This window comes from Canis lupus, chromosome 6 (genome assembly GCF_048164855.1).
Source record: "Canis lupus baileyi chromosome 6, mCanLup2.hap1, whole genome shotgun sequence".
In the NCBI taxonomy this organism is placed as follows: domain Eukaryota; kingdom Metazoa; phylum Chordata; class Mammalia; order Carnivora; family Canidae; genus Canis; species Canis lupus.
In genome coordinates this window covers 2,907,003-2,934,929 of record NC_132843.1, presented here as the reverse complement: position 1 = coordinate 2,934,929, position 27,927 = coordinate 2,907,003, and the positions used below count along the sequence as shown (strand labels likewise).

General features: G+C 38.3%; 1 protein-coding gene and 1 long non-coding RNA gene across 11 annotated transcripts in view; one reads left to right on the top strand and one right to left on the bottom strand.

Annotated features, from left to right (window-relative positions):
- Positions 1–27,927, top strand: part of CEP192 (centrosomal protein 192) — a 157,517-nt gene that overhangs the window by 78,675 nt on the left and 50,915 nt on the right. For 7 of the 10 annotated variants that reach the window (XR_012032232.1, XM_072828630.1, XM_072828632.1 and 4 more), the window contains exons 17-25: positions 2,202–3,030; positions 3,117–3,243; positions 10,880–11,048; positions 13,365–14,259; positions 15,382–15,530; positions 16,883–17,113; positions 26,828–26,953; positions 27,144–27,287; positions 27,411–27,477. Coding sequence is in view for 9 of the 10 variants with exons in the window: in XM_072828630.1 (XP_072684731.1) it covers positions 2,202–3,030; positions 3,117–3,243; positions 10,880–11,048; positions 13,365–14,259; positions 15,382–15,530; positions 16,883–17,113; positions 26,828–26,953; positions 27,144–27,287; positions 27,411–27,477 (2,737 nt within the window). In the remaining variant the exon portion in view is untranslated. The remainder of the gene's footprint in view (positions 1–2,201; positions 3,031–3,116; positions 3,244–10,879; positions 11,049–13,364; positions 14,260–15,381; positions 15,531–16,882; positions 17,114–26,827; positions 26,954–27,143; positions 27,288–27,410; positions 27,478–27,927) is intronic. The other 3 variants (XM_072828633.1, XM_072828629.1, XM_072828635.1) reach the window with 2 other exon arrangements.
- On the bottom strand, positions 2,255–19,036 carry LOC140634908 (uncharacterized). The gene is made up of 4 exons (XR_012032233.1): positions 18,998–19,036; positions 18,206–18,333; positions 15,908–16,004; positions 2,255–2,354 (listed from the first exon to the last, which is right to left on the bottom strand). It is a non-coding gene; the product is annotated as an uncharacterized lncRNA (long non-coding RNA).

Genomic DNA, 27,927 nt, shown 5'->3' with positions numbered 1-27,927 from the left:
CTTTTTAAACTCTATAAGCCATTATGATGGTGATGGTAATTACTATTATTACAGAAATTCAGTATGCATCTCTAATTTTCCATCTGAGATTAGTTTTCTTTTGCTTGAAAAATATCCTTATAATTATCCTTATAATTTCTTTTAGTAAGGGTCTGCTTGTAACGAATTTTCTGTTTTTGTGTCTAAAAATGTCTTTATTTCACTTTTATTTTTGAAGCATATGTTTGTTTAGTACAGAGTTCCATGTTAGAAATAGCTCAGCAATTTGAATAGATCATTTCCCATTTCATTTTAAAAGTCTGTTCTCAATCTTATTGTTAACTTTACTAAAGATAATGTATTTTACTATCTCTGGCCGCTCTAAAAATTTTTATCTTTGATTTTTATCTATTTTACTGTGATGTGCTTAGATAGCTTTTGTTTTATCCTGCTTAGTGTTTGTAGACCTCCTAAAATCTTGGATTGTTGACTTTCACAAATTTTAGAAAATTCTTAGCCAATATATCTTCCAAGAAACCATTTGTTCCATTTTCTGTCCTTTTTCTTTTGAGAGTTCAGGTACAAGTATGTTAGGTTTTCTCAGAGTAGCCCCTTTTTCTGTTCCTACTGTTCTGTTGTGTATTTTCTTTTACTTTCTCTTTCATAGTTCATTCTGAATTTTTTTTTATACTTCTAAGTCTCATTCTTTTTTCAATTGAATCCAATTTGTTATGAAATCCATCCACTGGATTCTTAATTTGTTACTGTATTTTTTATTATATGATTTACATTTAATTCGTTTTAATAATTTCTAGTCCTCTGATTCTCAGTATTTTATTTCCTTAAGTATGATTTAGAGTTTATGTTTTAGATACTTTAGATTTACTTGTGTTTTGGATTCTGATAACTTCATTGCTGTATATTCCTCATGAGTCTGTTTCTCTGTGATTTGAGCCGCATTGTCTTGGAACATCATGTGTCATTCATTAATGGAAGGGTGGACTTTTACATGAAATATCACTGAAATAATTTGAGGCCATGGGAGGTACAATATTCCTGATAGGATTTGTTTGCTTCTAACATGAATGAGGAATATTAGCAGTCTCAGATCACTTCAGTCCAGTTACTCAGATTGAGCTGATTGGAGCTGGCCCTGAGTCCTTATGAGGGCCAGCCTAATTTTGGTTTTCCTTTTCTCCGAAGGTGTGTAGCCCTTTGTGGTCTCATCTGAAAGCATGGGTGTTTACTACTACTACTCCCTACCCCTAATCATTGTTGGGCACGGAACTCTGTTTTTATACCCTCACTCCCATAAGAATAGCTTTACTGAGTTTCTTCTTAAAATGTTATCTCCAGCATCATCTGGAAGCAACAGATCCCCTACAGGGAAGAACCTCCTAAGTGCTGGTATCGATTCTTGTCTTGGATTTTGGTCCAGTAGTTTCTTGTTCATTTTTTAGCTCTCCAGTGCCTTCTGAGAGATGCTTCTGGATATGCTATCCACCTCTAATTGCTCTCAGCCAGAGTTAGTTTGCATTGCTTAGTCTGCCATTACTGGAGGTAGAAGTCTTAACTTGGATTTTTAAGTAATTAGATAGGTTTATGTTTCTTTGCTTTTGGTTCCATTTCAGTTGTTTGCCTGTGGTTCCTATTTATGTCTTGTTTATAAATAACTGTTAACAATTGAATGAAATTACCAGGAATTATAGTTGGAATCACAATGGCCCAATCTCAATCTCAGTATCTTAATTTTTTGTTTTATTTTTTAAAGCGTTTTATTTGTTTTTTGACAGAGAGAGAGAGAGAAAGGGCCCAACCAGGGAGGGAGAAGCAGATTCCTCCCTGAGCAGGGAGCTCAATGCAAGGCTCTATCCTAGGACCCTGGGATTATGACCTGAGCTGAAGGTGGACACTTAACCAATCGAGCTACCCAGGCGCCCCAATTTTTTTGCTTTAAATTATTGTCTGGTTCAGTTTTAACACCTTTTTAGCATCTCTTTAACTCCTGAATATTTTTATGTAATTGATAATCCAAGTCTGTGAGTAACCCAATACTCTAAAGTTGATAACAAGTGTCTTTTTTTTTTAATTAGGGTATTTAATTGGTATACCATTAACTTCTAGCTGCTGTTAAATTTTAGGTAATATCTAAAGATTAAACTAGTATGTACGTGTCCATGGAACTGAGTAAATTTATCTGATGTGAATTTTCTTCTTTCTAGGACAATTTCTTCATGAGTAGTAAACCCCAAAGAGATAAAAGCAAGATACCTACTGGTGGTGATTCTGTACTTAGGATAAGCACCATTGCTTCAGCCATTGCAGATGCATCAGTGAGTACTGATCCTTCCCAACTTGCCGCCATGATCAAGGCACTTTCAAATAAAACCAGAGAGAAGACTTCTAAGAAGGATAATAAACAAAAGGACTATTCCACTGTGTCTCATTTCTTACCTAGTGATACAGAAAAAAGTAGTGGCTCCAGCATGTTTGATATGGAGAAATACCTTAAAAAAACAGAAGTTAGTAGATATGAAGGTGGACTGGAAAACTTTTCAAGAGCTAGTACGTCTGATATTTGGGATTTATCTTTGCCCAAAGAACAGACTACACAAGACATCCATACAGTGGACTTAGGTGCTACTAATAAAAATATAAGGGAACCAGAAGAAAATACAGTATTTACTTTTTATGGTGAAAATGGAAAGAGTGAGAATCAAGAATCGTTTAGAACAAACTTTCCACATTCAATTCTTACAAATAGAAAAGAGAGTGAAAATACTGTAGTTGATGTGAAGACCTGTCCTATTGACAACAAATTACCAGACATTGGTAACTGTGAAACAGCTCCATCAGTATCCACTCCCAAATCTGATAGTTATTCATTAGTAAGGAATCCCAGGATAGCATCTGTTTGGCTGTCAGAAGAGTGTGAAGAAATACCAAATAATGGAGAAAATCAGAGGCAAAATGAATGTGCTAGTGAAGCAAGCAACAGTGAAAAACATGTGACTTTTGGAAAACATTGCATAGTTGCACCTAAAAATGTTGGTAAGTGTTGAAGTAATTGGTCATGTTCACAGAATTATGAGTGATTTTGTTGTTGTTCTCATTGAAAAATAACACCTTTCTGATAGATTTGCAAAATCACTCTCCTGAACATGGTGGACATGGCTCAGAGGATGACCAGGATAGCTTCAGACCTTCCTCTTCTCCACTGAATCATTCTTCTCCTAGTGAAACTTCTGGAACAAGTTTATCAGGGTAGGTGCTTACCTTTTTTTTTTTTTTTTCTTTAATAAAAATACATGTTCAGTATAAGAAAATTAGAAAAAGTGTAGAGAAGAAAAATGTCATTTATAGGTTCATTTCTCAAAGGTAGCCATTGCAAATATTTTTTGAATTTGTTTCAAGCCATTTTTCTGTGCAAATTTATATACTTTGTTGTTTTCACTTATAATGATTCTTTGTATTTAAGAGAAAATTAGTAATGTTACAGTCTACACAGTGAATCAGTCATGCATTATTTGATGCCCCTGGTGGATAATGGTAGATAATATATTTCACTATGTTTTGCCATTTTATTTTATTTTTTGTCTGTTTTGCCATTTGAGATGAACAACTTTGCCTATAAAAATTTTGTTTTGTCTGACTTCATAAGGCTAGATATCTAAAAGTGAAACTATTAGCAGATTATTTTCTAAATAGGTCTTAAAGACTAATGTTCTCACCTCAGTGTATGATGAGAATATCAATCTCACTGTTTTCTTAACAGCATTTGAAATAGCTTAAAGGTTTGGATTTTTTTTATATTGTAGTATTAATTTGATTTTTTAAGACTTGAGATTGGTAAATACTAGAAAAAGAATATTGATACTTCATAGATTTTAACTGAAGCTGTAAACTAATTTAACCATCAAATTATAAGGACTTTTTAAAACGTAATTTTTAAAAATGCCATAATTTGCATTATTTAAAAACTGCATACCTATATAGGTATATGTGTGTATAACTTTTGAACAATGTAAATTCATTGCTTTATGAAATGTATACATGTGTATTTATGTGTAGATGCACTCATGCACATGTGTTGTATTTTCATTACTGTGTTCCTTGTCTGCTTGTTCCTGAATCCCTTCCCACCAGGGAACTGCTGTATTTCTTAGGTATTCTAGAGTTTCTTTATGCATGCATAACAAAATATAAATAAATATTCTTACTGTCATCCCTTTTTATATTCAATATCGGGTCCTTTTCACATGTATGTTTGACTATAGAAGGCTTCATTTGTATTATAGTCACTTTGGTCATGTGAAATTGATCTATAGGGTAATTTCTCAGAAATGAGCTTCTTGGATCAGAGTATTTGTATGCATGTTCATAGTTAAATTAGTACAACCACTCCATAAGGGTACTGATTTAGTTTTCCTACCAACAGTTTAAGAGAGAGCCTGTTTTCCCATACCCTCATCAACAGAATGTTTATAAAACTTTTTGATGGTTGACATTTTGATAGGCAAAAGAAGTAGTATCTCAGTATAACTTTAATTCATATTTTTGAAGTGTGATGGTGAGCATCATTTCCTCTGTATTTGCTATGACTATCCATATTTGTTGCTCCTTTTTTTCATGGGTGTTTTGTTTTTTTTTTTTTTTTTTTGGTTTTACTTTGCTTGTAGTTTTTTTGCCATACAGAAAGTTGATTATTAAATTTACAAATTTTGTCTTTTATGGGTTTTTTTTTCTTTTTTGAAGAAGGCAGGGAGGGAGAGAGAATCTTAAGCAGTCTCTATGCCCAGCGTAGAGCTTGATGTGGGGCTCAGTCTCACAACCCTGAGATCATGACCTGAACCAAAATCAAGAGTCAGACACTTAACTGACTGAATTACCTAGGTGCCCCTCTTATGGCTTTATAAAAGATTTTTATGTGTTTCCCTATTGCAAGATTTTAATTAATAAAAAAACTTACCTAAACAGTGAAATTATCAAAAATGTTCAGTAATTAGAAACAGGTTGAAATTAAATCTGATTTCAAAGTTACCTCGTAAGTTTTTCCCTAGTTGCCATTGGAGTTTTGCATATTTAAGTGGTACGGGTAAGCTAGAACTATTAGTAGAGGGCTAAAATTCTTTCCTGTTTCAGTGACACTTAACACTTTTTCATATGCACAGCCTCCACTTAACAGTTTATGTGTGTAAGACATTAGAAATCATCTAGCCCAACCAAATTTGAAGGTTATCTCTCCTTGACTTGTCATGACTGATGTCATCTACTGATTTTTCTTCGTCTCCCCTCTAATAATTGTCTGTAAAGTTATCTGAGCATTTATCTTTGTACTGTTTAAATATGCTTCTGACACTTGCTTTGCCAGTTTTTAAATGATATTCTTTGAGTCCCATTTTATTAGTTTCCCATGGCTGCCATAACAAAGTGTCACAAACTGGGTGGCTTAACACAACAGAAAGTTATTGCCTCACACTCTGTAGGCTGGAAATTCAGGCCATGTTCTCCCTGAAGCTTTTAGGGAAGGGGATACCTGGCTGGCTCAGTTGGTAGAGCCCGTAACTCTTGATTTGAGGGTTGGGAAGTCTAGCCCCTTGTCGGGTGTAGAGATTACTTACAAATAAAGCCTTTCAACTGAAGCTTTTACAGGAGAAACCTTCCTTACATCTTCCAGCTTCTGATAGTCGTAGGCATCCATTGGTTTGTAGACAAACTAATCTGTCTCTGTATTCACATTGGATTAAGGGCCCAGTCTATTCCACTTTGATCTTATTTTAACTAATTACATCTGCAGTGACCCCATTTCCAAATAAGGTCCATTTACCTTAATACCATTCTGAAGTATTGGGTCTTAATACTTAAACATTTTTTTTGGAAATGCTTAACCCATAATAGCATCTTTGGCCAATGACACAATTAAGGAGCTCATTCTCATGTTCTTTCCCTTTCCACCTTTTTCTTTTTTAGTTATGTAATTTCTACATTGGCATTTCATTTACATTTTGATTCATCACCATATCCTACACTTGTTTAATTTCTATTCTGTAGTTAAATATATTCTTTTCTAGCCATCGGGTGTCCCCGCCCCCCCCCCCCCCCCCACTGACTAAAGTACGTACTGTGGTCATTTACTCAGAGGATGGAGGGAACAGTACTCGCTAGGCTCTTTTATGTTCCACAGTTAAACTGTGGCTTTTATAATGAAAGCATAGCAGGCTGTGTTTCAAATTGTTTGCTTCTGCTTAGGGATTGTTTTCCTGTTTCTGTGGAATGTAAGAGGGAAATCTGAGGCACCCCAGTTCTTCTTGCCTCACAATTGACTTGATTTTTTTTTTTTTTTTTTTGTAAGCTTCTGCCAAAGATGCTCTCTTTCAAGTCTAGTTTAATTTGATTAGGCTGTATTTCTTGTTGACTCTTAATGGTTACTCTTCAATATATGGATTCGAGCATTTATTTATTAAGGAAAATTTGCTCCAGCCCCCAGACTCAAGTGATGCATATGTGGGATCTGTTTTGCTTGACTTCGGCATTTATTGTCTCTTTAATCCGTTAAGAACTACTATTTGGAAAAATTATAGATCCACAGGACGTTACAAAGATCTTACAGAGGGGTTACCATTTCCCCTAGCAGTTACGTCTCCCATCATTAATGGTGTCTGCACCAGGAACTTGTCCTGGGTACAGTGTCATGTTATCACAGATGTGAATTCATGTAACTGCTACCCAAAAATCAGAGATACAGAACTTCAGCATCACCACAGTGATCTGCCTCTTTATTGGTTTCATCTTGTTTGCATTTCACATTTTAATCTCTGCATTCCTTACAGTGTTTTCTGCAGTGTTCTTTCCTCCTGTGTACTTTAAATCTGATTTCAAAGTTACCTTTCTGTGGTTTTGGTATTTCTTAAATTGTATATGAAGGCATTTAATAAAAACTCTAAGTACTCTTATCTAAAGCCTTCCATTATTACTGTTTTCCTTCACACTGCTCTTAGAGGCAGAATGCTGGCTGGCTGGTCTTACTCTTGGACCCACCTGATTTTGTGTGTGTATGTGTGTGTGCGTGCGTGTGTGCACTTCTAAGAAAAGTATTATGTGTAAGAATACTGAAGTTTCTCATGAACTTGGTATATGTTCAGATATTTTGATTGAGGGCATGAAGTTTAACCTCTCTGGAGTGACCATAGAATTGATTAACTAGCCAGGCACCTGCACCCCCACCTCTTAGTGTGGGGCAAAACCACAGGACATAATGGGAAAAGGCCAATTTAGAAGAGCATAAGTGTGCTCTGAATTAAAATCACTGAGGAAGATGAAACGAGAGTGATGAGATGTTGCTGAGTTGCTCAGCATACGTATTTTGCTACTATAGCCACTAAAGCAAATAAATACCAGTGGAGATCTCTCCATCAGTATCCGGCCTGTAGATTAACCCATGAATCATTTTGGGGTGTGGTTTAGTCTACTAGCATGCTTACTGTCAGGTTTCTGGCTCATTCCTAACCCAATTTTAGGCTTTCACAGTATGCATTGTTAGATTTTTACTGATGTATAATTAACATACAGTGAAATACACAGATCTTTGGGGTTTCATTCAGTGTTTCTGGACACTTACATACCTGTTTAAAACCACCACCTAAGATATATAGGACATATACGTCTTCCGCCATTCACAATCCTTTGCTGTTTTCATGTCAGTTGTCCTCCCTTCCCCACCCCCACTCAATCACTCACTTTTTTTTTTTTTTTTTAACCACTCACTTTCTGGTTTGTATCATCATAATTTAGTTTTGGCTCTTACTACATTTGAATGGAATGGTACATTTTTCTGTGTCTAGCTTCCTCCGCTTAACATGTTTCTGAGATTCATCCTTGGTTACCTGTACCAGTAGCTCCTGGTACTCATTGCTGTTGGAGCACACTGTCGAGTGACTGTGGCCGTGCTGTGTATCTGTTCTCCTTTTGCACAACATGCATTGTCATTTAAGCCTCATTTCCAGGTCTGTTTATTTAGGTTCCTATTGCAGCTTTCTCTCCATTTTCCCTTATCACTTTGAAATGTCTCTGTCAGTTTCTTAGTTGGTTTTCCAGGATTATGATAAACTGTATACACAGTTAATTTCTTCAGCTGAGGAAGTTTTTTGTTTTCTGTTACTTTTGGTAATTGGCTGGGTTCCACCTATTCTTTCTTCCTTTTGAGAACCCTGGTTTCCCATTAGTTAACATTCCCTTCTCTGGTCATTTATGACTGTTTTCCCTAATTTTCATTTTTTATACATTCACTGTACTGTGGGTTAGCTGCTCAAGGGTTTATTCTCTGTATCACTGATTTTCTGTAGCATCAATTGCACTTTTTATTGCTGCCAACATCGACTTCGATTTTGTACTTATTTTAATTGAAGTCCTCCTTTACTTTTTAATTATGGTAAAATGAGTGTGATTTATTTTTTTGAGTGTGATAATTTTATTCTTTTTCTCTGGTTTCTGCCAACTGGTATTCTTGAGTGTTGTGTGTGTTTTAGACTATTGATTTGAGATAGAGAAGTACACAGATGGGGTTGGAGTGGGGAGGGGAGGGGCAAACAGAGAGGGAGAAGCAGACTCCCCACTGAGCAGGGAGCCTGACTCCGGGGCTTGGTGCCAGGACCCTAAGATCATGACCTGAGCTGAAGGCAGATACTAAACTAATGGAATCATCCAGGCTCCCCTAAGTAGTGGTTTATATTCACAATATACTGTTGGTCAAAATTTTCATCTCTTCAGTGGCAGCATTTTTATGGCAAATGTACTTTATCTGATAAGTTTCGCTGCTCATTAGCATTCCTTTTAACTAGCTGGTCTTCCAGCTGGTTTCCAGCAGGTGCATAGAGGCGACGTAGGCCTTCAAGTTCCACAAACACCTTGGTATCTGTGTGGCTGACACCTTGGCAGTTGTGAATTCCTTTGAAGTTTGACATCTCAACTAAAATTTCTCTTTATTTCCATGTTTGTTTGTTTTTTTTCAGCTGGGGAAAGGCAGAGGGAGAGGGAAAGAATCTTAAGCAGGCTCTGTACCCACGCAGAGCCTGATGTGAAGCTTGATCTCACAATCCTGAGGTCATGACCTGAGCTAAAAACAGGAGTTGGATGCTTAACTGACTGAGCCACTCAGGAACCTCTATTTCCAAGTGTTCTGATGGTACACTTCTCATTACTTGAAATAATACACCCAAAATGCATTTGTTCCTTTCAGTCAAAGGAACTAGACTAGCACCTGGGTGGCTCAATTGGTTAAGCATCTGCCTTTAGCTCATGTCGTGATCCTGGGGTCCTGGGATCCAGCCCTGCTTCTCCCTCTCCCTCTGCCCCACTCATGTTCTCTCTCCTCTCTCTTATTCATTATTATCTTTCTCTCAAATAAATAAATAACTTTTAAAAAAGAACTAGACTAATATACCACATTACCCCAATAACCTAGAATTTTTTGTATCATGGTGTGTGTGTGTATACATCTGTGTGCATATGGGAACCCATGTAGATACATGTCATGCAGAAGCTAAAATAGGCCTGAAGCAATTTGGTTAATATTCTGTCCCCATTGGTTAGAAATTAACTAACTAGATTTTGTCAATACCAGTGTGTTGATTTGGGGCTTTTTAAGAATCCAAAATTCAGAATGAGACTTTCTTTGTGTTTGTTGCCCAGCTTAGTATTCTGAACTTTGTGCAAAAGAAGGGTTTTGGTAAAATTCTGTCCAATAAGGGCTGAATTTGAAACTAAATGGCGGAGTGTACATGCAGCAGGTGCAGCAGCTGACATCGGCAGCAGTGCTTCCTGTCTGTTGGGACTGTGCCATTCTCTTCAGGTGGTGCTGCCTCTTTCCTCTCCTTGCGTCGGGCTGGGCTGACCCTGTGCTGGGGACTGGCTCACAGAAGGTGGTGTGTATATGAGATAGATGTGGGATCTAACTATATTTGTTTTCTAATCTTTTTTTTTTTTAATGTCCTAAACATCTTTCGGAGTCAAGGGATAGTACTCAACAGCATAATTTAAAATAGCTGAATAGTGTTTTTTTGCATGTTTGTGCCATAATTTCCATAGCCTAATTTCTCTTACATGTTAATACCTATCCTTTTGGCAAAGACTTTATGGTTAGCATTGATTTCCCCTAATTAATTTAAGGATTAATTCCTAGACTTAGAATGTCAGAGTCAAAGTGGCTTTGATATGCATTGCTTAATTGCTCAGTCAGAAGTTGTCCCACTTCATATTCCACTTAGCAATGTACAACTGATTTCATTTCTTTGCACTTAAGTACGTGATTCTTTGTTTTCATCTGTGCTCTTTGAGGCCAGGAACTTTTGAATGCTTGACTCAATGCTTTATATCAGGTGTTCAATAAGTGTTTATCAAATGAATAGCTAACATTGTTAAGCAACTTATATATGAGGTTTATTAATGAAAATGCCACAGCCTTGGGACGCCTGGCTGGCTGAGTGGCTGAGTGTCTGCCTTTGGTTCAGTGTGTGATCCCGGAGTCCCGGGATCAAGTCCCACATCAGGCTTCCTATATGGAGCCTGCTTCTCCCTCTGCCCATGTCTCTACCTCTCTCTCCCTGTGTCTTTCATGAATAAATAAATAAAAATATTTTTTAAAATGCCACAAAAAAGTAAAAATTAAAAAATGCCACAGCCTTTTTCTTTTATTATAGTTTACCAAGTACTTCATTCAATAGGAATATGATTTAGAATTTAAGATAATTAAGACTGAAAATCCATGGTTGAGTTATCATATATGGCAGCTAGAGCAGAGACTAAGATTAACAAGCCCATTGGGCAGGCAGAAATGGCTTTTTGTTGTGTAGATAAAGTTAGATAAGGGAATGGAAAACTAATCATGAGATGTTCGCCCTTTCAGGTGTGCTTTAGAGTCTTTTGGTTCAGCAGCTCCTCAGAAGCCCCCCTGTGAGAGTGAGTCATCTGCATTGGTGTGTCCACAAGCCAGTGTGAGTAGGCTGACTTACGTGTCTGAACAAGAGAGCACCTGTCCCACTACAGCCTCAGATCATGGCCTTGAGGATCGCAAGGTGGGCAGCATTTCTGTTATTTCTTTAAGAAGGCTTATGGCTTTAAAGTGATACCGATGTAGCAGTCAGACTGAAGTTTAGGCCTGTGTAATTTCTGTTGCTTGTTTTACCTTTAAAACGTATGTGTGTGTGTGTGTGTTTTGATCAAATAACTACTCATGCTAGGCAGTGTACAGCTCTTTAGTATCTGCTCTCTAAAATCTTTCAGTCTGGTGGAGGGTACTTGCTAGGCACACTGGAATGAAGTACACTGTGATCCACCTATGCTGTGGGATTTAGCGGGAGGTAACTACAAATCTGACTGGACCTGATGATGGTTCAACAGAGCTTTATGGAGGGATAAGTAATGTATTGAAGCTGTATTTTGTAAGACTACTTGACAGGGAGGAAGCAGACAAACAAATGGGGGAAGGTATGGAGTTGTAAAATAAACACTGCATTTGAAGGACCCCCGGAAGTTTGGAATGTCTGCAGTGAATTGTACATGGTGAAAGGAGGAAAGGCCAAACGTGAAGAGTCTTGTATATAAAATTTGGGAGTTCGAAGGCATAAGCAGGAAGGACACTCATGTGATCTGTGTTGTTTAATTTTTTATTTTTATGTTTTTAAGACTTTATTTATTTGAGAGTAAGGGAGTGCAAGCATGTGCATGAGTGACTGCAGGAGCCAATGTAGGGGAAGGGAAGAGGCAGAGGGGGAGAGGAAGAAGCAGGCTCCCCCCTCAGCAGCTCTACCCCAGGACCCTGGGATCATGACCGGAGCTAAAGGCATGTGATTAACCGACTGAGCCACCCAGGCACCTCTGTGTTGATGTTTTAAAAGCTCATGGCACTAGCACTGTGGAGGAGGCATTAAGCAGGGGCAAGATTACAATCAGGAGACTTTGACACGAGGCTGCTATAGTCAGGCAAGACGTGGTGTGAGCATGGATTAAAGTAGTGGCAGTGGGGTTGGGAGAGAAGCAGGTAGATCTGAAAGATTTATGTGGGAGAAACTAGACATTTACTTATTTTTATTTTTTAAAGATTTTATTTATTTGAGAGAGGAAGAGAGAGAGAACATGAGCAGGGAGAGGAAGAGGGAGACACAGGCTCCCCTCTGAGCAGGGAGCCCAATGCAGGGCTCAATCCCAGGACCTTGGGATCATGACCTGAGCTGGAAGCAGACACTTGACCAACAAAGCCACCCAGGCACCCCGAAGCTAGACTTTTATTATCTATGTGTGTTTTGTGAATACGACAGTATTCAATTTTTTAGTGGGCTGAATATGAATATGGTATGCAATATAGCTCTATTCCACCAAGCCCTTACTAAATATATCCAGTAAAGTTACTATATGTATGGTGTCATGTTGGACAAATCATTGAAAGCCATCTTTGATGACGCTCTTGAGCATTGGGTCTCTGTATTCTTAGCTTGTGGTTTTATAGGCTGAGTTGTAGTAACATGGACTCTGCTACTTTCTGAGATAAACTGTAACTTCACTAAGTTTGTTTCTTCATCTATGAGGAGGGACAGTGATATGATAACAGGGCTTGGTACCAAGAAGTTACACTGAATACATGCTGGTGGTTATTTGTATTGATTGGTTGATGATATCTGGCAAATAATCTCAGCTTTGTTTATTAATGTCTCTATGTGGTCTAAAAGAAATTTTCAAACCAAGTGCAGAGAATAGTCTGTTAGTTGCATCTTACATGTCAGTTCCAGTTGGTCTACCCTGCAGCCTGTAGACTTCACTCCTAAGGTGATGCATTATAATGAAATGAGTATATGAACGTTGACTGTGGCTGTTACTTCTTACTTAGGAAGACAGAAGAACCACATAATCTTAGGCACTGGAAAAGACTTAGTGCTCATAGAAATTAGCATCTTCGAGTGTAACAGCAGCATAGACAAAAAATGGGGGTGGGGAAGCTTGTGAGCTCTACTGATTCTTCCTGAGCTCGTGTCAGCTTCATTTGAAAGCTTGCTCAGCCTCCACTCCTGTGTTATTAATTTATTTAGATTTTTATTATATATTTTCCAGGAAAACAGCCCCTAAATTTGAATGAAAGTAATTATCTCGTCCTTTGTCTATATAAATTTGTCAGAGATATAATTGCTATGTATCTCCTCTTTAGTCTCCTCATAATTATTTCTGTGAAAGAATAACTGCACTTTCTGACCTTGAATCTAGAATTTCACAGCTGCAAAAAGTTGGCCTTTTTTTGTCAGAGTTTATGTCCTGTAGATCTCTTCTTTATTTGAGATTATATCAGGATGCTTTGAATATGTGATAGCTCATGGATTATTTAACTTTTTTTTTTGTCACAGAGTGATGTCACCAGTGAATTGAGCAGCACAATTATTCAAGCCAGTCCAGTTCCATCAGAGGAACGGGCTATGGAAAAGCAGAGAGAAAAAGGTCTGTTTCAAAGTAGAAGTAAAGTAGCACTGTCCTATAATCAGAAAAACGCAGATACAGACAATGTGACTGAAACGACTTCTCTGAGTAGCAGACCTGAAGATGTAAAGCCTTACTTCAGGTTGGATAAAGATCTTTCCTCCAAAAGTGGAGACCTATCAGAAACTGGTGCAGTAGGGTTGACCTCTAAACCCAGTGAATTGGACCAGATCAGCCTGGGTCTACTGAGCAAGTCAGGTCTCACCCACCCAGTTGTGTCAGCGATGCCACACCTCCCTGTGTCACACCAGACGTTTGTGAACAAAGATGAAAGAGTAGCCTCTGAAGATATGTTAACTGCTGGCAGTGCAGTAAGTGGCCAGATTCCTCATTGGATGGCCCCTGGAAACCAGGGCGCTCCTGTTCCCAGCACTATGCCTTGTAGCTCTGCTCCTGAGATGCAGAACATGCTCACTGCAGTTCCTACACTCTTGACTCAGCATTCTTTTACCACAGCTCCCTTGGCCCAGCAGTATTTGGGAACACTGCCTCAGTGCCAGGCTGGCAGTGCCACCGTCTGTGGATTCTCAGGAAGCTGTCCATATCCTGCTGTCGCAGGAGAACATGTTCAGAACTCTGTGGCCATGGGAATTTGTCTAGGACAAAATATCGGCTCTGGATTGATGGGTGCCTCTTCCCTTTACAACCCATATTCTAATGCCTTAAATCAGAATCTTCTAAGTACAGCAAAACCTTTTCCTATGCAGCCTGTTGGTACAAATTGTGGAATTGAACCATGGGATTCAGGAATACTGTCAGGATTTGGTAAGATGTTTTTTCTTGGTTATTGCTTATTGTTGCTTGCTATTATTTAAAAATTGAGTTTTGTCGGGCTCCCTGCATGGAGCCTGCTTCTCCCTTTGCCTGTGTCTCTGCCTCTCTCTCTGTCTCTCTCTCTCTCTCTTTCTCTCTCTGTGTCCCTCATGAATAAATAAATGAAATCTTTAAAAAATAAAATAAATAAAATAAATAAAAATTGAGTTTTCTCAAACGAGACCACAAAATGAGTTTGTTTCAAGAAGATACTGGTTGGTCTGAATTTCTCTTAATTTTATTCTTTGTCCTAAATTGAGAACACAGACCATAATATATTTCTGTGCAAGGGTCCCTAACATGGCCTTAGAAAAACACAAACACTTAATACAAGTGAGACTCTCAGTGCTTTTGTCTTCCTGTCTCTCCTGTACTCTGTACTTAGATTTCTGTTACTCTTTCGACTAGGAATGGTCCAGTTTAGAATTGACTCCCTGGAGAAGTGAGTCTCTTCCCACTTTTTAAAGGCTTTGGGGGATGACAGTTGTGAGAGGCAGCACCTTTCCACACTTGTCTGCAGTGGCTGAAATATCCCCTGGATTCTTCTGCTAGGGACAGCCGCTCTGAGCGGAGCTGGGTGCTATGCTTTCACACAGTGCACATGACCACTGGTATTCTGTCCTCGTCTCTACCCCCATTTTCGTCTCAAGGAAATTCCGGTTATTGCATAAGAATGGAGAAAAGATTGGTCTTATTAAAAATCTGGCTAGATGTAGACCTTCAAAATTAGAGCTCTCCGTAGTTTCTTAACAGGTTAAGTGTAGTGGCTTATATTTGTGGTAGAAAAAAGGGAGAGATTACTAATAGGCAATAACATCGAAGAATTGATTGGCTGTAAATTATGGTTTGATCAGTTGTACTTGTTCTTCCTGGGCTGGATATAGTGAGAAAAAGTTGTTGGCCTATGCTGAGGCTTATACAAGGTCAAGGACTCCTACAGCGGCAGGGCACTTGATATCATAGCTCTTGGGTGTCAACAGGTAGTCTCGTGTAAAAATTTCCATCCATCCAGTTGTGCTTTTAATCAGGTGTTTTGCTATAACCTGCATTTGACCATGCTTTATCTTTACCCAGGGAAGGTAAGAGTACCTGAAGAACTGAAGTTTCCTCATGCTTGCTGTGTTGGCATTGCTTCACAGACCTACCTTAGTGTACTTAATCCAGCTGACCGCTGGCTACAGGTCAGCATTGGGGTTCTCACCATTAGTATCAATGGTGAAAAGGTAAGCTTTCTGCATTTTTGGCCTTTGAATTAGTAATTGCGTTATGATTAATGCTGGATTTCTCTCTAGTACTACCTTTCATAAGGGTGGGGGGAGGTCCTGTTCTCCTATCCTTGTATGCCTTTCACAGAATCATTGCAGTGGTGCATAGAAGAATAACATATCTTTTTCTTAACCCTCTCCTTTTGTTGTAGTACGTTCAGAATTGAAATCTGAATTTGTTTCTCATTTTTCTATTGGTTACTTCTTATATTTGGTTATTTATTCATCAGACCATGTAAATGTTCTTTTAGTGCTATTTAAACCACTGAAAGGTATGGTTTCTGTTATTTGTCGGTTTTGTTAAAAATGATTGAGTATAAGTTACCATCACTTACCAAAAAAAGTTATTCTTGGGATCAGTTGACTTCATACAGTAAGTGGAGTCTTTTTGACATTTATCTGATCACGTTCTTACATGATCTTCTTAATTACCTGGAAATACAATTTTAACATTAACTCTTAAAGCAAGGGTCACTGACATGATTAGCTAGAGGTGCTAAAGTACAATATTCTAGATCTCTTTTCACGATTAGAGTGACACGTGTGGACATGGTAGGTGGGGATGTGGCAGATGGTCAGCAACTCCTGTTTTAGAATGTCCTGGTTTTGTGACTGCTGCTTGCAGATGAGTGTTGGTGGCTGAGTTTACTTTTTCCCTCTTACCTCCCAGTAATAACCCTTATTTACCTGGCAAAATGAGATTGTGTCTACTCACCATCTTCCCTTTTCCTGGTCTTTCTTCTCTAGTCCTGAGCTCATATGGAAAGTGTGTGATTGGAGGAAAATGGTAAGGGTGAGAGGTGAAGCTGCAGGCCCTTTTCGAGGTGTGTAAGAATTAGTGTTGCCTCTGAGTATGGGCAGAAAGAATGCTCTTGTGTACAGTGAGGAGGGAGGGTTTGCAGCAAGTTGTAATCATGCCCTTAGAGGCCTGATGAAAACCTCGGAGGTCAGTCTAATTCCCCTGATTGTACAGCTGCAGACACCAGCTCTGGATGACGTGTGGGGCCTGGAGTACTGCTGTTTCCAGGAGCTTTTGCAGTGTAAGTGAGGGTATAGACCTTGTGTTTACTTTAAAACAGATGAGGGAACACATTCAACTCATCTTCCTAAGTCTTCATGATTTTAGCTAATTGTGCTTTACAGATAATGAGTTACAGGACTTGGATATTTTGGAAGAGGTCATAAATTTTCGGATTTGGTAGTTTGAGTGACTGGGGAAAAAAGGGATCTTAAACTCGTTGATTCTAATTCTTGATTCTCCTTGTGAAGCCATTTCTTTATGAACTGTGTGGCTCTTTTTTTTTTTAAAGGTGGATCTTTCAGCATATCCTTGTTTAGTCTTCAAGAATAAAGTCATCATAAGACCTCATGCCACGGAAGAGATAAAAGTACTTTTCATACCATCTGATTCTGGGATTTTCAGATGTATATTCAGTGTTGCTTCTTGGCCATTTTCAGCAGATGCTGAGACCATAGCACAAGCAGAAGCTTTGGCAAGCCGAGTCATTCTCACGGCTGTTGCAGAGACCCCTGTGATCGAGGTAACTACTTGTAAGCAGATCTCTGTCATACCCGGCATTTGAATGATGGCTGTTTAATCTTAGAAGTAATATTTGGGAAAATTGAATATGTGGGTAAATACCACCACAATATTATTTTCAAGCTAACCATTGGTTCTTAATATCTTCTTATTTTAGAATTTAAAATTATTTATTTTACAGAAACAAAATATACTTGCTAGATGTATTAGTTTGGAGTATTCTGAAAAGTCACTAGACATACTGGGTTATTTTATTTTTTAACTTTTTTTTTTTTTTTTTTAAGATTTTATTCATGAGAGAGAGAGAGAAAGAGGCAGAGGGAAAAGCAGGCTCCATGCAGGAAGCCCAATGTGGGACTCAATCCCGGGACCCTGGGATCAAGCCCTGAGCTAAAGGCAGATACTCAACTGCTGAGCCATCCAGGCGTCCTGGGTTATTTGTTTTAAAGGAGACTAAGAAATGTAACCAGTGATATCCCTCATGCTATATGTAAACGTTAGATGTTCTGTGTTAGCTTTTTATTTTTAATTTTTTATTTTGTTTAAAGATTTATTTAAGTAATCTCTGTAACCAATTTGGGGCTCAGATTCACAACACCTGAGATCAAGTTGCCTGCTCCAGCGACTGAGCCAGCCAGGTGCCCCTTATTAGCCTTTTAAATATCACTTTAAGAAACAACACAGTAAGTGGTTAGGTAGGGAAAAATCTTGAATATATGTATATAGAGAAAATAAGAACAGCTGCCCTATGTTACATGAATGCATGTTCTAACTTGGAATGTTCAGTGAATCACATCATATAGGGATTTTGAAAAGTGTTGTCATGTCAATTTGAAAGGACATGAGGACTAAGATTTGTCTCTAGTGATGAAGTCACCAGTGTTGATGATCTTCCAGAGTTTGAGTACAGTTGTTTTCTCCCTGGAGTACTTCTCCCATACACTCTCTCACTTTTTCTAGATATCACCTCATACTGTTGATAGAATGGCAGTTCCCCTCTGGCCCCTCATCCCCACACACTTACCTCCTCCTCCCTTTGGCTCGCTTTACTTCTCTGCTTAGCATTTTCAGCGGTGATATACTAAATACTTACCTGTTTATTGTCTGATCCTCCTTGCCCCCACTAGAGTGTAAGCTGTTTGGGGATCAGGACATGTGTCTCTTGTTCCCTTCCAGAATAGTGCTTGGCACATAGTAGGGGCTCAAGTAATAGTTGCTGAACTGTTTTTGGACAGAAGGTGGAAATAGCATTACTTCTAAATGTATATGGTTTTTGAAATATTGTATTACGTATTACATATGTACCAAGACCAGTGAATATAGTCAGCAGTTTCATCCATATTGTTAAAGATGTATGTATTAAGTCTGGCCAAGGAAGACATTATGGATTGTCTCTAGGGGAAATTGGATCGTTACATGTTTTAAAGTATATTTATAGTTTGGGGTATTTTTTTGAGATTTTATTTTGAGAAAGAGCATGTTTGCACGAGTGGAGGCAGGGGCAAAGGAAGAGGGAGAGAATCTCAGGCAGATTCTGTGCTGAGTGCAGAGCCTGACATGGTGCTTGATCTTACAACCCGGAGATCATGACTTGAGCTGAAACCAAGAGTTGGACACTTAACTGAAGTACATTTATAGTTTCCAAATTTTTTAGGGATGTTGCAGCTGCCTCTCCTTTTCACACTCCCCACATTGGAGTCAGAATATGGGTTGGGGGGGAGGAGAGAGATTACATGGCGTAGTATGTGTTGGATTTATGTTAGTATTTGTGTGCTTGAAAAGAATGGCTTCTGAGTGCAGAATTCTTTCATATGTCCTTTAGCTCTGATTTGGTACTGTGTGGTTCCAGTCTTCTATATCATTATTAATATTTCTGTGTACTTACTCTTTTGGCCTCTGAGCGATGTGTTTGTGGATTTGTCTGTTTCTCCTTATAATTCTATTGATGTTTGTCTTGGGTATTCTGAGATCTGAGGTTTTGTGTATTTAGACTCTAGATCATTTTATCTTCGAAGTGAAATCATTCCATTTATTTTATGTTTTTAAATATTTATTTATTCATTCATTCATTCATTCATTCATGATAGACATAGAAAGAGAGAGAGAGGCAGAGACACAGGCAGAGGGAGAAGCAGGCTCCATGCCGGGAGCCTGACACATGACTCCATCCCGAGACTACAGGATCGCGCTCTGGGCCAAAGACAGACGCTAAACCGCTGAGCCACCCAGGGATCCCCGAAATCATTCCTTTTTAAAATAGCAGTTCTCTTTCATCTTTCTTTTGCATCTGTATTAGTTTCAAAGTTACACATTTCTGTTCCCTTTTTATTCAAACTGGTTATTCAGTCTAAAATTAATTAACAGCTCTGTTCTAGCCCAAACAACACAAAAAGCTAGTTATTTTAATGCTGATCTTTTCTTTCTGTAATATCTTTCATTAATATTTTAGTCCCAAATGGTTTTAAAATCCCAACATTGAACTTTTTTTAACAGACTGATCAAGCTCATTATATTCTTTTTAAATGGTTTTAAAATCCCAACATTGAACTTTTTTTTAACAGACTGATCAAGCTCATTATATTCTTTTTGTGCTCAACATTATGTCTTGAATCTTCTGTTTTTATCTTTTTCATAGACTCTATTACCTGTATTTAAAATATACTTACAATTCAGATTATTTGTAGTTCCGCAGGTGCTGATTCTTCTAATTTTGCCAGGTCTTCCCAACTACTTTATTCGTGTAGTTCTATTTCTTTTTTTAATTTTAATTTTAATTTTAATTTTTTTAGTTTTTTTTTTTTTTAGTTCTAATTTTTGAATTGATATTTAAATTTTTAAAATGTGAGTTCACCTCATGGAGGCTGCTCATTACTATAGAAATCCCACATTTCTTCGTTTTTTGAAGTGTCTGTAGAGCGGTTTGTATAACTTTGGTGGGTACTAAAGGTCTCAGTGATTTTTCTTTCTTTCCTTTTTTATTATTTTATTGAAGTTCAATTTCCCAACATATACTAGAACACCGACTACTCATCCCATCAAGTGCCCTCCTCAGTGCCCGTCACCCCAACCCACTGCCGACCTCCCATTCCACTACCCTTTGTTCGTTTCCCAGAGTTAGGAATCTCTCATGGTTTGTCACCCTCTCTAATTTCCCCACTCAATTTCCCTCCTTTCCCTTATAATCCGTCTCACTGTTTCTTATATTCCCCGTATGAGTGAAACCATATGATGATTGTCCTTCTCCGACTGACTTATTTCACTCAGCATAATACCCTCCAGTTAAATCCACGTAGAGGCAAATAGCGGGTATTCGTCCTTTCTGATGGCTGAGTAATATTCCATTGTACATATAGACCACATCTTCCTTATCCATTCATCTGTCGATGGACACCGAGGCTCCTTCTACAGTTGGTCTATTGTGGACATTGCTGCTATAAACATTGGGGTGCAGGTGTCCTGCCATTACACTGCATCTATATCTTTGGGGTAAATCCCCAGGAGTGCAATTGCTGGGTCGTAGGGTAGCTCTAGTTTTAACTCTTGAGGAACCTTCACATGCTTTCCAGGATGGCTGTACCAGTGTGCATTCCCACCAATAGTGTAAGAGGGTTCCCCCTTCTCCACATCCTCTCCAACATTTGTGGTTTCCTGCCTTGTTAATTTTCCCCATTCTCACTGGTGTGAAGTGGTATCTCATTGTGGTTTTCATTTGTATTTCCCTGATGGCAAGTGATGTGACGCATTTTCTCATATGCTTGTTGGCCATGTCTATGTCTTCTTTGAAGAAATTTCTGTTCATGTCTTCTGCGCATTTCATGATTGGATTTTTTGTTTCTTGGGTGTTGAGTTTAATAAGTTCTTCATAGATGTTGGATACCAGCCCTTTATCTGCTATGTCATTTGCAAATATCTGTAGGCTTTTAGTTTTGTTGACTGTTTCTTTTGCTGTGCAGAAGCTTTTTATCTTGATTAAGTCCCAATAGTTCATTTTTGCTTTTGTTTCCCTTGCATTCCTAGATGTATCTTGCAAGAAGTTGCTGTGGCCAAGTTCAAAAAGAGTGTTGCCTGTGTTCTCCTCTAGGATTTTGATGGATTCTTGTCTCACATTTAGATCTTTCATCCATTTTGAGTTTCTCTTTGTGTCTGGTATAAGAGAATGGTCTAGTTTCATTCTTCTGCCCATGGCTGTCCAATTTGCCCAGCCCCATTTATTGAAGAGACTGTCTTTTTTCCAGTGGATAATCTTTCCTGCTTTGTTGAATATTAGTTGACCATAGAGTTGGGGGCCCATTTCTGGGTTCTCACTTCTGTTCCATTGATCTGTGTGTCTGTTTTTGTGGCAGTACCACACTGTCTTGAAGATCACAGCTTTGTAGTACAGGTTGAAATCCGGCATTGTGATGCCCCCCAGCTCTGGTTTTCTTTTCAATATTCCCCTGGCTATTCGGGGTCTTTTCTGATTCCACACAAATCTTAAGATTATTAGTTCCAACTCTGGGAAGAAAGTCTATGGTATTTTGATAGGGATTTAATTGAACATGGAAATTGCCCTGGGTAGTATAGACATTTTCAGAATATTCTTCCATTCCATAAGCATGGAATGTTTTTCCATTTCTTTGTGTCTTACTCAATTTCTTTCAGAAGTCTTCTGTAGTTTTTAGGGTACAGATCCCTTACCTCTTTAGTTAGGTTTATTCCTGGATATCTTATGCTTTGGGGTGCAATTGTAAATGGGACTGACTCCCTTAATTTCTCTTTCTTCAATCTCATTGTTAGTGTATAGATATGCCACTGATTTCTGGGCATTGATTTTGTATCCTGCCACTTTGCCGAATTGCTGTATGAGTTCTAGCAATCTTGGGGTGGAGTCTTTTGGGTTTTCTATGTACAGTATCATGTCATCTGCGAAGAGAGAGAGTTTGACTTCTTGGCCAATTTGCATGTCTTTTATTTCTCTTTGTTCTCTGATTGCTGAGGCTAGGACTTCTAGGACCTTGTTGAATAACTGTGGTGAGAGTGGACATCCCTGTCGTGTTCCTGATCTTAGGGGAAAGGCTCTCAGTGTTTCCCCATTGAGTATGATATTCACTGTGGACTTTTCATAGATGGCTTTTAAGATTCTGAGGAAAGTCCCTGTATCCCTACACTCTGAAGAGTTTTGATCAGGAATGGAGGCTGTATTTTGTCAAATGCTTTTTCTGCTTCTATTGAGAGGATCATATGGTTCTTGGTTTTTCTCTTATTGATGTGATCTATCACGTCGATTGTTTTACAAGTGTTGAACCACCTTGCATCCCGGGGATAAATCCCACTTAGTCATTCATGGTAAATAATCTTCTTAATGTACTGTTGGGTCCTGTTGGCTAGTATCTTAGTGAGAATTTTTGCATCCATGTTCATAAGGGATATTGGTCTGTAATTCTCCTTTTTGGTGGAGTCTTTGTCTGGTTTTGAAATTAAGGTTATGCTGGCCTCATAAAACGAGTTTGGAAGTATTATGGCCACTTCTATCCTTCGAAACAGCTTTAGTAGAATAGGTATTATTTCTTCTTGAAACCTATGATAGAATTCCCCTGGGAAGCCATCTGGCCCTGGATTTTTGTGTCTTGGGAGGTTTTTGATGACTGCTTCAATTGCCTTGCTGGTTATTGGCCCGTTCAGATTTTCTATTTCTTCCTGTTCCAGTTTTGGTAATTTGTGGTTTTCCAGAAATGGGTCCATTTCTTCCAGATTGCCTAATTTGTTGGCATATTGCTGCACATAATATGTTTTTTAAATCGTTTGTATTTCCTTGGTATTGGTTGTAATCTCTCCTCTTTCATTTGTGGTTTTATTAATTTGAGTCTTTTTTCTTTTTAATAAGGCTGGCTAATGATTTATCTATCTTATTAATTCTTTTAAAGAACCAATTCCAGCTTTGTTGGTCTGTTCTACAGTTCTTCTGGTCTCTATTTCATTGAGTTCTACTCAAATCATTATCTTCCTTCTTCTGCCTGGTGTAGGTTTTTCTTAATTTTAATTAATTAATTTATTTATTTTCTGGTGTAGGTTTTACTTGCTGTTCTTTCTCCAGTTCCTTTAGGCGCAAACTTATTAGTTTGTGTATTTGAGTCTTTTCCAATTTTTTTGAGGGATTACAATACAAGCGTATTGTGATGTATTTCCCTCTTAGAACTGCTTTTTCTGTATCCCAAAGATTTTGAACAGCTGTATCTTCATTTTCATTGGTTTCCATGAATCTTTTTAATTCTTCTCAAATTTCCTGGTTGACCCATTCATCTTTTAGCAGGATTATCTTTTACTTCCACGTGTTTGAGTTTCTTCCAAATTTCTTCTTGTGATTGAGTTCAAGTTTCAAAGCATTATAATCTGAAAATATGCAGGGGACAATCCCAATCTTTTGGTATCAGTTTGAGACCTGATAGAAAACCCAGTATGTTTTCTATCCTGGGGAAAGTTCCACTCGTGCTGGAGAAGAACGTGTATTCAGATGGAAAGTTCTGTATGTATCTGTGAAATCCATCTGGGTCCAGTGTATAATTTAAGCCCCTTGTTTCTTTTGTGATGTTGTGCTTAGATCTGTCATTTGCAGAAAGTGCTGTGTTGAAGTCTCCTACTAGTAGTGTATTATTATCTAAATGTGTTTTTACTTTGGTTATTAATTGATATACTTGGCAGCTCCCACATTAGGGGCATAAATATTCATGATTTTTAGGTCTTCTTGTTTGATAGGCCTTTCAAGTATGATATAGTGCTCCTCTTCATCTCTTACTACAGCCTTTGGGATAAACTGTAATTTATCTGATGTGAGGATTGCTACCCAAGCTTTCTTTTGAGGACCATTTGAATGGTAAATGGTTTTCCACCCCTTCATTTTCAGGCGGGAGGTGTCCTTAGGTCTAAAATGAGTCTCTTGTAGACAACGAATAGATGGGTCTTGCTTTTTTATCCAGTTTGAAACCCTGCATCTTTTGATGAGATCATTTAGCCCATTCACGTTCAGAGTAACTATTGAAAGATGTGAATTTCATGTCATTGTAATACTTGTTCAGTCCCTTTTTTTGTGGATTTTTTCTTTGGTTTCCCTCTTTTTCTTTTACAGGGTTCCCCTTAATATTTCTTGCAGAGCTGGTTTGCTGGTCACATGTTCTTTCAGTTTCTGCCTATCCTGGAAGCTCTTTATCTCTGCTTCTATTCTGAATGACAGCCTTGCTGGATAAAGTATCCTTGGTGGCATGTTCTTCTCATTTAGTACCCCGAACAGATCATGCCAGCCCCTTCTGGCCTGCCAGGTCTCTGTGGAGAGATCTGCTGTTAATCTGATATTTCTCCCCATATAAATTAAGAATTTCTTGTCTCGAGCTGCTTTAAGAATTTTTTCTTTATCTTTGGAATTTGCAAGTTTCACTATTAAATGTTGAAGTGTTCAATGGTTTTTTTTTTTTTTTTTTTTTTTTTTTTTTTTTTTTTTTTTTTTTTTTTTTGCGGGGGTTCTCTTCTCCGTCTTGGATCTGAATGCCTGTATCCTTCCTCAGACTTGGGAAGTTCTCAGCTATGATTTGTTCAAATATACTTTGTGGCCCTCTCTCCCTTTAGGCCTCTTCTGGAATCACAATTAGATGTATATTCTTCTTTCTGAGGCTATCATTTATTTCCCTAAGCCTTTCCTCATGGGCTCTTAATTGTTTTTTTTCCTCAGCTTCCTTCCTTTCCATCAACTTGCCCTCTATGTCAGTCACTCTTTCTTCTGCCTCATTAACCCTTGCAGTTTAGGACCTCCAATTTGGATTGCATCTCATTTAATTGATTTTTAATTTCGGCCTTATTAGATCTCAATTCTGCGGTAACGAAGTCTCTAGAGTCCTTTATGCTTTTTTCCAAAGTCCCCAGTAGCTTTAAAATTGTGCTTCTGTATTGGCTTTATGACATGGAATAAAATCCATATTCTGTAACTCTTGGCAGAGAGTACTGTTTCTGATTCATTCTTTTGTAGTGAATTCTTCCTTCTACTCATTTTGTCCAGTGCAGAGTGGCTATATGAGTAGGATTAGTCAAAAGTATCAGCCACAACCTAAGTGAATTCCACTCTGGATGATCTGATGAGATCAGAGACCAGAAAATGAAAAAGATCAGAAGAAAATAAAAGAAAAAGACCACTAAAGTGACAAATTCTAAAACAAAGTAGTAAAAAATAAAAGGCCAAAGACCCTAAAGAACCACGCTTCTGAGGACCACCTCTCCCAAAGGGAATGGGGCTCAGCCACCTCCATCTGAATCCACCCCTGTAACCGACTGGCTTCTCCCAAATGCGGTGAGGACTGTGGTGCTCCAGCCCTTTGTGGAGACCACCGGGTTTTGCAGTGTGCTCTCCCCGGGGTGCCCCTCCTCTACTAGTGACTCCGGGAATCTAGAGGCTTCACTACCCCCTGCAATTCTGCCCGATTTCCCTGCTGAGCAGTTTTCTGTCCCAGAAAACTCTGGTGTGGAATTTTAAAGTTCCCACTTCCCTGAGGCTGGGCTTTCCTGGCCCAGAGGCTGTTGCTGCTCTGCTTTAGCCCCGCTCCTCGTGGGGCCCTTCCCCCACTTGATTCTTTATTTTTTTTCTGCCTTCCTACCTAATTAGAAACAAAAACTCTTCTCTCTGTAGTGTTCCAGCTGTTCTCTCCTTAAATGTTAGGTCGGATTTGTAGGTGTTTGGGATGTTTTGAAAGTTTCCTAGGTAAGTTGGTGGGACCAGGTGAGTTGAGGACCCCTACTCTTCTGCCATCTTGCCCCACCTCCCCCTCAGTGATTTCCAACTTGGAGTTCCCATGCCTCATGTGGTATAGGCTTGAGGTTTTACTTTCTTGCAAAATGATCTCCGGACAATCTTCCCTGTTATCTCCTCAGCCATAGAAACAGTTTTTCCAGGTCCCTTTTCATAAAAAGGGCACTTCTTTGAATTTCTGCATTTGACATTGGGAGTTTAAATTCCATTCCAAAGCTTTGCCCTGCTCCCGTCAAGCTCAGGGTCCTGCCATCTGTTCTCAGGCAGGTGTTGAAACTCAACTACCTTGGGAGTGGATTGATCAGACCTTCATGGTCCACCATGGAAGTCAGCTCCCATTTGCCAGTCTGTTTTTTACTTCCTTTTATATTCAACCAGGCTAAAGAAATGTATGTATATTTTAAATATTATCCAACATTTCTACATGTATGGGTGTGAGGGTCTGTGTTAAGTTGTTCTCCAGTGTTTAAAGAAGTCATCTGCTGTGATGACAGGCCCTCATTCTAAATTTTGATGTCTGTTTTGATATATTTTTAAACACTTTCAGTTTTGTCAGAAATTTGGACTTAATCTGAAAATGCCAATGTACATTTTGAAGGGAATTGAAAAGTCAAAATTGTATAATAGAGCTCATAGCTCAATGAAGGGAAGCTTATATATGTTATAAAATGGTCTTTCTTAATATCTAACAGTCTTTTCAAAGTAGCAACAACAAATATATTGCTTTGTCCTATAGTATATATCTGGGTACAAGGACTACCTCAAAAACAAAGAATTTAACATTATTTTTGTAGAAAATAGCAGTTGTAAAATTACCTAGGGAAACTTAGATAAGTTCACATTTCATGACAACTATTTGTGGCTGTAAAGAGTGGTGATAAGACTATAAGCTGTGAAGTTTATTAATACATTGCTTTTTAGAAACCGGTCTTTTTTTTTCATAATTAGGTAGATACAGAAAAGAAAGATGTTCTTGATTTTGGTGACTTGACTTACGGAAGCTGGAAAGCTCTGCCATTAAAATTGATAAACAAGACTCATGCCACTGTGCCAATCAGACTTGTTATTAATGCTGTAAGTACTAACATACAGTAAGAAAACTTTACAGAGCACATTAATTTGGAATTGTAGACACCACTAATATCATTCTTGATTAATTTTTCTTATAGAAATAAATTTTTTTAAGGATTCTGTCCACAAATTTAACATCACACCAACATTGTCCTAGTGGCTTTATTGAAACTGATTCTTGATTTCTGAACAGAATGCCGTAGCCTGGCGCTGCTTCACATTTTCCAAGGCACCCATCCGTGCCTCTTGGAAAGAGACTCCATATGCCGATGTGATTGCTCAGCTTGCAGCTCCTTCTGTGGTCAACCACGTGATGCCTGCTAGTTATGATGGACAGGTAAGATGGGGGAATAAAGAACTGCCTTAGATTTAAAGAGGAAGTTAAGTTTCCAAACAACTTACCTTTCATTAAGGTTTAAATCTTAATGCTAGTGTAAATTTATTTTATTTTGTTTTGCAGGATCCAGAGTTTCTGATAATTTGGGTTCTTTTCCATAGTCCAAAGAAACGGATCACTTCTTCAGGTAGCATGTATATATGTTTTGGAAATTGCTTTACTTTGTAGATAAATAAGCCACAAAATTGAGGAGTAGTTCCTCTATTAGTAAATGTGAATACTTTGAGTAATTTGTCAAATATTTTATGTTGTTTTAAAGATGGGGCAGAGACCATGCTGTTTTGGGTCAAACTCCTGTGTAGGTAACCCCAGCAAGTACTGCGGAAGACCTGTTGGGATCTTGTCTGTTCACTGATTTTGTCACATCTACCAATTAGATATTTTCTTTTTCTCCTTCTCCTCTACTCATTTGTTTCCTCTTTGAATTCATTAAAAAGTCATCTTGCTTAGGATTTCTTGTGACCCCTGAGGGCATAGTGTTGGACCACATGAGGCATTTAGAACTGAATAACTCTCAGGCCACCTGGATAACTCACAGGTTGAATATCTGCCTTCAGTTCAGGTCATGATCCCTAGATCT